General features: G+C 41.6%; 1 protein-coding gene across 1 annotated transcript; it reads right to left on the reverse strand.

Moving 5' to 3' along the window:
• Positions 1-3956: 3956 nt before the first annotated feature.
• Positions 3957-7761, reverse strand: LOC141092822 (uncharacterized). The gene is made up of 4 exons (XM_073579149.1): positions 7552-7761; positions 7214-7409; positions 5578-5737; positions 3957-5454 (listed from the first exon to the last, which is right to left on the reverse strand). The coding sequence occupies exons 1-4, from the start codon at positions 7759-7761 to the stop codon at positions 4215-4217; spliced, it is 1806 nt and encodes a 601-aa protein (XP_073435250.1). The 3' UTR covers positions 3957-4214.
• Between the last annotated feature and the right edge of the window lie 6042 nt (positions 7762-13803).

Raw genomic sequence — 13803 nt, forward strand, 5'->3', positions numbered from 1 at the left:
AGATCGCTGCCCTGAGTTCTGACTCATAGTAACGCCACTTCTCCTCTGATCTCACACTGACAGATGATCAGAGGAGAAGCAGCGTTACTATGGGACAAGATCGCTGCCTGGCACATAGTAACGCGACTTCTCCTCTGATCTCACACTGACAGATGATGAGAGGAGAAGCAGCGTTACTGTGTGACAAGATCGCTGCCTGGCACAGCTGTGCCAGGCAGCGATCTAGTCACACATTAACGCTGTTTCACTTCTGATCATCTGTCAGTGTGAGATCAGAGGAGAAGTCGCATTACAATGAGTGAGATCGCTGGGAAACAAGCAGTTTTCCCAGCGAGCGCACTCATTGGCTGCTGTGACACTGACGTCATCAGGACCTGAACCAATCAGGTCTCGATGACGTCGGGGGTCCCAGCATGCATTGTGCACTGGGATCCCCACGTTATAAGGTATGTGGGGGTCCCAGGGGGCACAAAACCGCCGACAGTAGTTAAACGTCGGCGCTGCACAAAGCCCAGCAAGCGCCAACGTTTATCTACTGTGGGAGGTCGGGAAGCAGTTAAACTGGAAACCGTGGATGAGGTGGTCAAGGCCTGTGTTGTTCTACACAATTTTGTGATGGTTAGAGAGCACCCGAACTTTGAACTAGAAGATTCCGCTCCTAACCCCTTGCCTGAATTTACTCAGCACCCCCTCAGGTCATCCGTTGAAGTAGGGCAAATGAGGGACCTATTTGCGGCCTACTTCAACTCAGATGTAGGACTGGTGGCCTGGCAAGAGCAAATAATGTAACCATTTTTGTTTTTTGTGTATGTTAATAAAAAGCCTGTGTTATACCTGGAGTCTACTCTGTCTTTTTCAATGTCAAATTATGATACAAGGCCAGGTTCATGAACATATGCCGTGTATTTTCCACATCATCTCCTCAGTTTCTAAACACTCACTGAAGAGAGGATGAGGTTACTTACAAGGTCTATCTCTAATAAGAAAATAGGGGGGGAAGCCAGCACTGCTTAAGGTTAGAACGCATAAATTGGAGTGCATATGCACATAATGTCTAGCTGTATTCAAAAATGAGATATTTAGCAAAAAAATTGATCAATTCAATTGAGTCACCCCGCCGCGCCAAGGCAATCTCATATGGGGGTCCTACTCTATATATTTTTAATAAATGCTGTGCCATTACGGCCTCCTAAATACACTTAGAGCATGACCACATCAAGTGCAAACTGTACCTGAACATTACTGGATCGCTCCCATGAAGCCAGATGAAGCAAGTGCAGATGAAGGCCAACCAGGTCTGAACACAGACATATCAGGAATGGCCTCCACACATTGCCTGACCAGCAAACATAGATGAAGGGCGATGTTGGTCCAGACACAGGTGCACAATTAAATAAAGCTTGGGGCAGGGTGGGGCTGCCGTGTGTGTGCACAGCAGCCTAATCCATCACAATGAACACAGAAAAATTATGGCGGACATAACCAAGCGTGCACGGCAACAGTGGTGGTGAGCCACAAACCAACAACAAGAAAATAGGGGGGGAAGCCAGCACTGCTTAAGGTTAGAACGCATAAATTGGAGTGCATATGCACATAATATCTAGCTGTATTCAAAAATGAGATATTTAGCAAAAAAAATTGATCAATTCAATTGAGCCACCCCGCCGCGCCAAGGCAATCTCATATGGGGGTCCTACTCTATATATTTTTAATAAATGCTGTGCCATTACGGCCTCCTAAATACACTTAGAGCATGACCACATCAAGTGCAAACTGTACCTGAACATTACTGGATCGCTCCCATGAAGCCAGATGAAGCAAGTGCAGATGAAGGCCAACCAGGTCTGAACACAGACATATCAGGAATGGCCTCCACACATTGCCTGACCAGCAAACATAGATGAAGGGCGATGTTGGTCCAGACACAGGTGCACAATTAAATAAAGCTTGGGGCAGGGTGGGGCTGCCGTGTGTGTGCACAGCAGCCTAATCCATCACAATGAACACAGAAAAATTATGGCGGACATAACCAAGCGTGCACGGCAACAGTGGTGGTGAGCCACAAACCAACAACAAGAAAATAGGGGGGGAAGCCAGCACTGCTTAAGGTTAGAACGCATAAATTGGAGTGCATATGCACATAATGTCTAGCTGTATTCAAAAATGAGATATTTAGCAAAAAAATTGATCAATTCAATTGAGCCACCCCGCCGCGCCAAGGCAATCTCATTTGGGGGTCCTACTCTATATATTTTTAATAAATGCTGTGCCATTACGGCCTCCTAAATACACTTAGAGCATGACCACATCAAGTGCAAACTGTACCTGAACATTACTGGATCGCTCCCATGAAGCCAGATGAAGCAAGTGCAGATGAAGGCCAACCAGGTCTGAACACAGACATATCAGGAATGGCCTCCACACATTGCCTGACCAGCAAACATAGATGAAGGGCGATGTTGGTCCAGACACAGGTGCACAATTAAATAAAGCTTGGGGCTTTTCTTGTTGTTGGTTTGTGGCTCACCACCACTGTTGCCGTGCACGCTTGGTTATGTCCGCCATAATTTTTCTGTGTTCATTGTGATGGATTAGGCTGCTGTGCACACACACGGCAGCCCCACCCTGCCCCAAGCTTTATTTAATTGTGCACCTGTGTCTGGACCAACATCGCCCTTCATCTATGTTTGCTGGTCAGGCAATGTGTGGAGGCCATTCCTGATATGTCTGTGTTCAGACCTGGTTGGCCTTCATCTGCACTTGCTTCATGGGAGCGATCCAGTAATGTTCAGGTACAGATTGCACTTGATGTGGTCATGCTCTAAGTGTATTTAGGAGGCCGTAATGGCACAGCATTTATTAAAAATATATAGAGTAGGACCCCCCATATGAGATTGCCTTGGTGCGGCGGGGTGGCTCAATTGAATTGATCAATTTTTTTGCTAAATATCTAATTTTTGAATACAGCTAGACATTATGTGCATATGCACTCCAATTTATGCGTTCTAACCTTAAGCAGTGCTGGCTTCCCCCCCTATTTTCTTGTTGTTGGTTTGTGGCTCACCACCACTGTTGCCGTGCACGCTTGGTTATGTCCGCCATAATTTTTCTGTGTTCATTGTGATGGATTAGGCTGCTGTGCACACACACGGCAGCCCCACCCTGCCCCAAGCTTTATTTAATTGTGCACCTGTGTCTGGACCAACATCGCCCTTCATCTATGTTTGCTGGTCAGGCAATGTGTGGAGGCCATTCCTGATATGTCTGTGTTCAGACCTGGTTGGCCTTCATCTGCACTTGCTTCATCTGGCTTCATGGGAGCGATCCAGTAATGTTCAGGTACAGATTGCACTTGATGTGGTCATGCTCTAAGTGTATTTAGGAGGCCGAAATGGCACAGCATTTATTAAAAATATATAGAGTAGGACCCCCCATATGAGATTGCCTTGGCGCGGCGGGGTGGCTCAATTGAATTGATCAATTTTTTTGCTAAATATCTCATTTTTGAATACAGCTAGACATTATGTGCATATGCACTCCAATTTATGCGTTCTAACCTTAAGCAGTGCTGGCTTTCCCCTCTATTTTCTTTCTATCTCTAATAACCTTGGATTGTATTCCAAAAAGTTAAATGATGTTAAAAAACACCATAGTAGATTAGCTGTTAAGGATACAAGAAAAGGTAACAATAGATAGGCCTTGCACGCAACACCATCCTCTATTCCATCTGTGCGATATTACCTGAGAAAATACACAGAGGGTATTTGGAAAATGCAAGTCATATAGATTTGTGTTTTTGACAACACATATCTTCAAGATTGACATACAAAACATGTGTCATTAATGGAGCTGTGTGTTCACAAAAAAGCAAACTGTACGGCGTAGTGTGTGTACGACGCAGTGTGTGTAGGCGGTGAAAAATACATTAAACAATCCTTTCTTGAACAATAAATATTCAACATTTATTTTTATAGCAAAGAAAAAAAAATATTTTCCCTTTGAAGGACGTTTGTGGAAAGTGTGGGATACTTTGGGGGTGTGAAGAGATGAGGAACGGCTGGAAATTGAGGAAGGGGTTCTAGGTAAAGGGGATACTAAATTAGTGGGGGAAGGGAGGTCAGGCATGGTAAAGGAGGCAGGTTGAGAAACATTGGAAGGAGAGGGGGGACTGACTAACAAAGTCTTTTGTTTCTTGGTCTTCTTTGGGGCAGGAGTCACCTGCCTGGACGACTACCATCGTGTGACCGCTTGGCATTGCTTGACCGCCTAGAGCTGGAGGAGCGTGAACGTGAGGAAAAAAATACTGAATGTGGGTCTCCCCTAGAGTGCTCTGTAGTGGCGCTGGCGGTGCTCCTTGAAGGTGAAATTGTGGTGTCGGTGCTCATGGAAGGTGAATTGTGCCCGATGCTTCTGGTGGGAGAAGTGGGGGCGGTGCTCCGATCAGGTGAAGTGATGGCGGTGCTCCTCTGATGAGGAGTGGTGGTGATCTGAGGAGGCGAAGTGGTGGCGGTGCTCCTATGAGGAGATGTGGTGGTGGTGCTCCTCAGAAGAGGGGTGGTGGCGGTGCTCCTTGAATGGTGAGGAGTTGTGGTGGTGCTCTTATACATTTGAGAAGTGGCGGTGCTCCGATCCGGAGATGATGTTCTCTCTGTGCTCTGAACAGGAGAAGAGGTGGTGGTGGCCCAAGCAGATTTTGCGCTGGAGGTGCACCAAGATGTGGTAACGGTGGCAGTACTGGTGCTCCAGACAGGAGCAGCACTTGACATGGTGGTGGCGGGGGTGGAGTGTCCAGCAGCACTCGGCATTGGTGTGGTGTAGTGGTGTCCAGCTTGGCTAGGAATGCAGGTGGCCGTGCAGTGATATGCAGCAGAAGTCGGTACTGTGGTGAAGCGAGTCAGTGGTGGCACAGGTGGGAATGACAACACTGACTGCTGCACATACTGATTCTGCTGCATAGCCTGCAAGAAAGCAGTGTTGCAGGCATGTAACACAGTAAGCTGTTGCTCAGGACTATGTTGATCCGCCATGCCCTGTTCAATTTTACTAAAGAAATGGTGCGCTGGTCTATTGAGGTCGGCCTCCAGCCGTTCAAGGCGCTGGTCGGAAGAGTGGATGAGGTGTTCCATGTGGTTAAAACCACGTTCCATTAGTGAGAAACCACTTTCCACTCTTTCGGACAGCGTCTTGAGGCTCGCATGAAAGGCCTCGCTCAAGTGCATGAACTCAGGCAAGACAGGCCTGTCCAAGGCCCTCTGCCGCTGGCAGGTAGTGCCCGCATAACCAGTGGCAGAGACCTGGGACAGGGGAACACCTGATTGACCAGCTTCCTGGTCACCAGCTGTCTGTGTTGCTGACCTGCAACTTGCTTCCTGGCTGTCGGATGGCTGGGACGGGTCTGAGGTAGATCGATGAAGAACCGCTCCCGGGACAGGTTGCAGGGTGCTGCTCCAGGTGCTGTGGAAACAAAAGCTAAACATTAGTATCAAGCATTTTCAAGACGGATCAGCTGTGGACTAAAATTGTAATGATTAGGGTCAATCAAAATAAAAAAAAACAAAAAACTAAAATTATACTTACGCTCTGGTGGCAAGTACTGGTCGTAAGAATTCCAAGGTGCGATGATAGCGGTACTTGGTTCTTGTCCTTGCCGATGAGCCACTGCGAACTTGTCCCTCAGCACGAACATCAGTGTTGATGCGGTCCTTCATCGAGCGCCAACGTGTGCGGACTTTGTTCACTGTTGAAAAAATGGAAAAGAGCAAAAAAAATTGTTATACAACGCAATGATGGTAACATCAGTATCAACACACACACCTGAGTGAACTTGTCTAACATTCAATGCTGCATTCCAAAAAATTGAATTCCAAATGCATTCACTATTGAACCTGAGGACACATGTGTGTTTACTGCAAGTATATCTCTTGCATTAAACACAAATGTATCATCATGAACAAGAGTGAAGCATGAAATATACAGCATGTCAAAACACAATGCATACACTATTGAACCTGAGGACACGTGTGTTTTCTGCAAATATATCTCTTGTACTAAACACACATGTATCATCAGGATCAAGAGTGAAGCATGAAATATACAGCATGTCAAAACACAATGCATACACTTTTGAACCTGAGGACACGTGTGTTTACAGCAAGTAGATCTCTTGCACTAAACACAAATGTATCATCATGAACAAGAGTGAAGCATGAAATATACAGCATGTCAAAACGCAATGCATACACTATTGAACCTGAGGACACATGTGTGTTTTCTGCAAGTATATCTCTTGCACTATACACACATGTATCAACAGGATCAAGAGTGAAGCATGAAATATACAGCATGTCAAAACACAATGCATACACTTTTGAACCTGAGGACACGTGTGTTTACAGCAAGTAGATCTCTTGCACTAAACACAAATGTATCATCATGAACAAGAGTGAAGCATGAAATATACAGCATGTCAAAACACAATGTATACACTATTGAACCTGAGGACACATGTGTGTTTGCTGAAAGTATATCTCTTGCACTAAACACACATGTATCATCAGGATCAAGAGTGAAGCATGAAATATACAGCATGTCAAAACACAATGCATACACTTTTGAACCTGAGGACACATGTGTGTTTACAGCAAGTATATCTCTTGCACTAAACACAAATGTATCATCATGAACAAGAGTGAAGCATGAAATATACAGCATGTCAAAACGCAATGCATACACTATTGAACCTGAGGACACTTGTGTGTTTTCTGCAAGTATATCTCTTGCACTATACACACATGTATCAACAGGATCAAGAGTGAAGCATGAAATATACAGCATGTCAAAACACAATGCATACACTTTTGAACCTGAGGACACGGGTGTTTACAGCAAGTAGATCTCTTGCACTAAACACAAATGTATCATCATGAACAAGAGTGAAGCATGAAATATACAGCATGTCAAAACACAATGTATACACTATTGAACCTGAGGACACATGTGTGTTTGCTGAAAGTATATCTCTTGCACTAAACACACATGTATCATCAGGATCAAGAGTGAAGCATGAAATATACAGCATGTCAAAACACAATGCATACACTATTGAACCTGAGGACACATGTGTGTTTTCTCCAAGTATATCTCTTGCAATAAATACACAAGTATCATCAGGAGCAAGAGTCAATGCAGCATCACACAACAGAGAAATACTTACTGAATGCCTTTTTGACAGTTGCAGAGGCGCTGTCCCAGCCCTCCATCAACTCTGCGGCCACTTCATTCCATAGCTGCCAGGTCACCACAAGGTCTTTGTACTGCTGGTCACGGCTGTCCCACAACGGGATCTGCTCCAGGACAAGGCTTATGATTTGCTCATTGTCAAGATACACGTCTTCATCCAGTTGTGGAACCTAGAAAAGAAATACATTTAGAATCTTTGAATTTGTGGAGAGTGATATAGATGAAAAAAAAACAAAGGGGAGAAAAGCAGGACAGAAAAACAGGAATACAAAACATTATTATTATAAAAAAAAAAAAAAAAAGATTCCTTACAGTGCGTCTCCTTCCTGCCGTGCCTTGTGGACGCTGCTCCGGCTGTTCCTTCTCACTAGGCTGGTCCGATGCTGAGGTCTGTAAAAGAACAGAAATAATTGCACATTTGTAGAGGTAGGTATGCTTACACAAAGGAAGCAAACTACTCACCTCACGCTCTGCCTCATCCAATTCTTCCTGTAGAGGTGAATATTCGGATCCATAAGACATGCTGGCAAAAGAAAAAAAAACATTAGTACAATTAATATTTTAAAGCACAGGCTCACAGAAATTGAATTAAATACTCACATTAAAGCTGCTGTGTTCTCCCAAGTAATGGATTCTCTCTGGCTGGGTGGGTGTCTTTTCTTCTTGCAGTCTGTCTGGAGAGTGATGATCTGACACTACAAAGCCCTTCTTTTATCTCCCCTCCTCTAAAACAATGTTGCTTTATTAGGGGGTGGATTTACACAGTGTCTAGACATTGTTTACTCTGAAATCGTGTGCGCTTGCAAAGCGCTGACATGCGCACTACACTGCGCACGTCGGCGCATCCATAGACGCTAATGCAATTTTTTGCGCATTGCGTGCGCTGATGCGCGCATGCGCGTTTTTAACGACGTTGGGCGGAAAAAAAAATGCAACATGTAGCGTCCGGCGCTTCTGATCGCACACCTAGAAAATGCGCAGCGCACTGAAATGCTGAGGCCCCGGTGCAATCGCTAGACACTGTGCTCGCCATTTTAAAGATAGGGGACAATTGCGCGTGCGACCTATAGCGCACGATGCGCTGCGTGATAAAATGCAAGTGTGAAACCAGCCTAAAAAAACATATTATAGCGAAATTTCATGGAAGCGCTGTTGCCCTGCACCTCTCCTGAATATATTCATTACTGTAATATTTTTCTTCCTCCACTACATTAATATCAAACAAAACCCTTTCAGCTCTAGACTTCCACATTGGACTTTTAAATTAAAGGGAATGTATTATTATGGTTAGATGGTAGGTATGAGCTGTTATCGTCTGCATGATAAATACAATGGTATTGGAAGACAGGAAATTTCCAGGAGAGTCAAGGTTACTGCATTATTGTTAATGTGCACAAAAGCTTTCAACTAGATATAGCTGAGAAACAGATTACTATACCGCGCAAACCGACTGTACTTTCTTTCCTTTTTGTGCATGTATAATTGATTATATTTTATTACTAAAAAAAATTTTCCAAGTTATTTCCATATTTTTCTATGCCTTAAGAAAATATTGCCAATTACGGATTTTCTGAATATCGATGTTATTGCGCTGGATAGGTCAATTTACAGTTTTATGATATCTCTGAAAATAATGAAGTAGATTTACCTGCGATCCTATATAAAGCCACATTATTTGAATTTTTGAACATGTTTTTTCTTTTTTTCTTCTCTCATGGCATTTCTTGCTATTTTTAGGACCAAATTCTTCAAAATAGGGCCTTTGGGTTGCCAAATGTTGCACAAAATCAAAGATGCTCTTTTTTTTGTCTAACTTTTTGCAACTTCTGACAGCAAAAAGCATGTTAGTTTTCAACTGCACAAAAATAGAATTAGATAGATTTTGTACCCTAGTAAGATACTGGAGTATAATTGCACAAAAATGTTACAATATTTTGAAAAATCCTAAATAATAAATTAGGCTAAAGCATCTGGATAAAGAAAAACATGCACACATTGTAAAAAAAAAAAACAGGCAAAACTGAGTGATGTGAACTTACGTGCAAATTAAATAAGCAAAAAGGCACAAACACAAAAGTTGCTGTAAGGCTAGGCCCAAGCTGTATATGTGTCCATTGTCAGGCACATACGCTCAGGAGGTATGTACCTGATAGTGGCCACTGTCAGTTTGTATGTAGAGGGATCCGTCCAGCATTGTGGCACCTTGTAAAGAAATATATGTCACATAATATAAAGTTTTTTTTGCAGTAGCCCTTTGTAACAGAAAGCGCCGTCTGCTGCTCATTCCTATAGATAAATAAACTCTAACAAAAAGACACGTCACTCCAAAAATAGATGAGGGGTGCTCAGAAAAGGATACCAGTCCCAATGTAATATAGAGGAAAAAATCCGGCACTCCCAAATGCAGAAAATTAGAAGATTCTTTTTATTATTCACAGCTTAGTAATTCACATGATGTACATTCAATATATTCGTAACGTTTCGGTCACTATAATGGACCTTCTTCAGACTGAATGTAATACAACAGAAAGAAAAAAATTAAATAAAAATTATATAAACATCAATTGAAAATATGACATATAATATAGTACATAGCTGGTTCCAAAATGACCTATAAGGAACAGATATAGTCAATAAAGACCAGAGCTACATAGAAAAACAGATTCTACCCGAATGAATCCTATGTGTATCAGAATACATAGTAGTTACAAAAATTGGAACATATCATAATCATATAGATAATTTAAAGATATAATGTATCCCTTATGGAACAGCAAGAGACGTCGTATAAATCGGTATAAGGGGATACAAATATGAATGGAATCACCAATGCACGGGTTATTAAAGAGATGCTCGAATGTAGCTATTGTATCATCATTTAGTTAATCTCAAAAAACAGGAACAGGAGATAAGACGATCAAAGGATTGACATCAGAGATCTATAATGTAAAATATCGGAGGAGGGGGGGGGAAGGTATAAAAATGCTCAAAATCCAATTACTTGTTGAGATATTTTGAAAGGAGGGGAAGAAAAATAGGCCAGAAAAAAATATAAAATAAAAAAATAAAAAATAAAGTTGCATAATGAAGCTAAAACAATTAATGAAATGGCATATGCCTTACCAATGAAACAATCCTGTTAAAGTTCAAGGCTGACCCAGTACGTCACAGTGGTGTGGACTAGTACATCACAGTGGTGTGAATTAGTACAATTAAGCTGCCCTGTTAAGAAACAACAGACAGACAGGTCCAACGAAATATATAGTCTTTGAACGTTTATAGATAAATAAACAGCATGCAGGCGCAAACCTGCAAGAAGGAAGGACACAAAAACACACTTTTGGCCTACGTCAGTTGAAGAGGCACCTACGGGCATGTGAAAGTATACGTTGGTAAAAGCTCCCAATGTATACTGTAAGCTGGTAATTGGTTATAATAAAAACAAAACTGCATTCAGATTTCATTGATTTGTTAATATTAGAGGGGTCCTCACCTTTGGATGTTATTATGGAATGTTTTGAGTTGAGTCCCTTCCTCACTGTTCCATGTCTATTCGGAGGGAATGACTTTCATTGTGGTGCAGTACGAGAGTCTTATAAAAGGTACAATGGGTGAAATAAATATTAAACATGTCACCAATTTTCTAAGTAAATATATTTCTAAAGGTGCTACTGGCGTAAAATTCTCACCAGATGTTGATAATAACTGATCCAATTCAAACAGGCAAAGAAATCAACCCATAGATGTACATAAATTAAGTTATAAGTAATAACAAAAAATGACACAGGGGAAAAGTATTGAATACATGAAGAAAGAGAGGTGCAAAAAGCTATAGAAAGTCATGACATCTGCAGAAATCTATCAGTAATTAGAAAGCAGTGCTTCCACTTAGTGAAAAATAATATCAGCTGGTTCCACTAATGGAGTATAAAAAGGTGTTACATTAACAAGGAGCACGCACAAGAGACATTTCATGATAGGTAAAACCAGTGGGCTGTCTCAAGACCTTTGCAACCTTAATGTTGCAAGACATTGATGGTATTGACTACAGAAGAATTTCCAAACTACTGAATGTTCGCAATTATGGTCATAATCTTAAAGTGGGAACAACATCATGTCACCATAAACTGGCCACTACCAAAATTGAATTCTTTGAATGCCATAATACACACCATATTTGGAAGCCAAAAGGCACTGCATATCACCCCAAAAATATCATCCCAACAGTCATGTAGTTGAAAGAAGGATAAATGAAAAAATGTAGCGGGACATTCTTGATAAAAATAAAATTCTGCTGCTATCTAACAGTATGATGAAGATGAAACGAAGGTGGACATTTCACCAAGACAATGATCCCAAGCAAACAGCAAAGGAACCTCTCAATTGGTTTCAAAGAAAGAAAATAAAGCAGCTGGAATGGCCCAGCCAATCATCTGACCTGTATCCAATAAAAAATTATGAAAGAAACTAAAGCTCAGAGTTCATAGAAGGAGCCCACAGACCCTTCAGGATTTGAACAGTGTGGAAGAATGGGACAAAATGACACCTAAACAATGCATACAACTATTTTCTCCAGACCACAGGTGTCTTGGAGCTGTCATCACCCACAAAGACTTTTATATGAAGTTTTAAACAAATTTCAGTAAGAGTGTTCAAAACTTTTTCCTGTGTCATTTCTCATTGTTAAACATAACTTACAGTAATTTATGCACATCTATGGTTTGATTTCTTTGTGGAAGTGGATTGGGTGGGTTGCTGCAGACATCTGATGAGAATTTCATATCAATAGCACCTTTAGTAATTGGTGACGAGTTCAATACTTATTTCACATGCTGTATTTTCAAACGTTTTGTCCCATCTCTTGTGGAAATCCCTTTGTATGTCCTAATGATGCATTTGGGTTACTCTTTTACTATCATGGTAAGATGTAATAAATAGTGAACATTAAGGTGCCCATACATAGTACCTGGACCATCTGACTATCTTATATGAATATGAACCCTTAGAGTTATCCATGACAGATGATGTCAGGGAAGAAATGGATTTGGCATGCTGAACTTCAACACCCAACCCTTTTGTTCTCCTGGAGTTATTCCACCCCAAGACATGTAAGAACTGGCAGCAGCTTCCTGAAAACACCAGAACACACAGCCAAGCCCAACTACTAATAATACTACTACTGTTTGGCATTAAGGTGCATTCATATGGGTTTTAATAGGCTTGTGTACAGAATCCGAAGAGTACTGATAGGAAGAGGATGACTGTTAATATGATCGTTCTGACCCCATACAGCAGTGTGTTGTCGGCAGCACACAAGGCGATGCGATAATTGCACTTAATGGATAAGAGAAGAGTCTTTGCCTTTTCATCTCATACAGGTTCATCCAGTGAAGGCTCCAGTTTTTGCCATCTCAAATGTAAATCATTGCTATTAGGCTGCAAAGTACTTACATCCAACAACCAGGACAAATTTTGAAGAATAAAAATTAGAAATATTAATTTAAGGCTTCTGTCCATAAACCGCCCCCTGTATTATCTGAGCTCTTGATACTTCCGAGCATTTAACAGAGCTATGGATATGTTAGCACAGCTCTTTCCGGTAAGTGGCCACTTTTGAATCCTGTCAGAGTCGACATCTTTTCCATGAAGAGCCTGTTCTCTTATTTTTTTCTTTTCACTGTTTTAAAATCAGAAACCACCACATGAGACGAATATAGGATGATGAGAGACATCTGGAAGGGGTTAATACATTTTTTTCCTGGAAAAGGAATACTGTAATATTGCCACATGTTTTGCTCAAAGGAGATAGAAGGGGGGCAGACGTAATCAATTCTCACTGGAATATATGGTCAATTCATGAAAACAGTAACCAAGTAACTGAACCGTATAACCTATCAGTCTAAACTCAGGCACTAATTACCGCAATCTGTGACTATTGTGCAGGCAGATCAAGGCAGGAATCACCCTTGTTTTGGAACCAGAGTGATTACTCAAGCACTTGGCTGATCTCCAAAGACGTCTTTGGGAAGCCTCATTGAAATTAAATGTAGCATCAAAGCTTGGACGGTAGGATCTGCTTCTTGGCCGTGCTGGATTACTTACCTGGAAAGATTTCTAGTCTGGCAAAGCTTATGATAGGAAATACACAGCTATACAGAGGTGATTGAGATGTGGATATGCTTTTGGTCTATTCTCTTTTCAGTAGGATCAGAAGATTTAACCAGAATGAGATTAATTTAGCATCCTGTAGTAAATTGGAGACAGAAAACCCGATAAACTGAGTTTAAAGCGGTTGTAAATGATGGAACAAAAGTCTAAAATTATTCTAAGTGACTCCAGACTGCCAAATCATGACAGTGTGGAGTGCACATGTTGTCACGATTCTTCACTATTCCCCGTGTGAGAAGGCAGTCACATGACCACATGCATGTGATTTGCATACTTGCGGTCACACACTGAATAGTCTCAACTGGCTTCTCTCAATTCTCTTCAATTGAGAGAAGTTTAATATATCTAATTGGCAGGTGACTGGAAGTATAAAAAATCACATACAGTCATATGTTA

The sequence above is a fragment of the Dendrobates tinctorius genome, unplaced genomic scaffold, assembly GCF_039654945.1.
Source record: "Dendrobates tinctorius isolate UK_male_01 unplaced genomic scaffold, ASM3965494v1 ptg000060l, whole genome shotgun sequence".
Taxonomy (NCBI): Eukaryota; Metazoa; Chordata; class Amphibia; order Anura; family Dendrobatidae; genus Dendrobates; species Dendrobates tinctorius.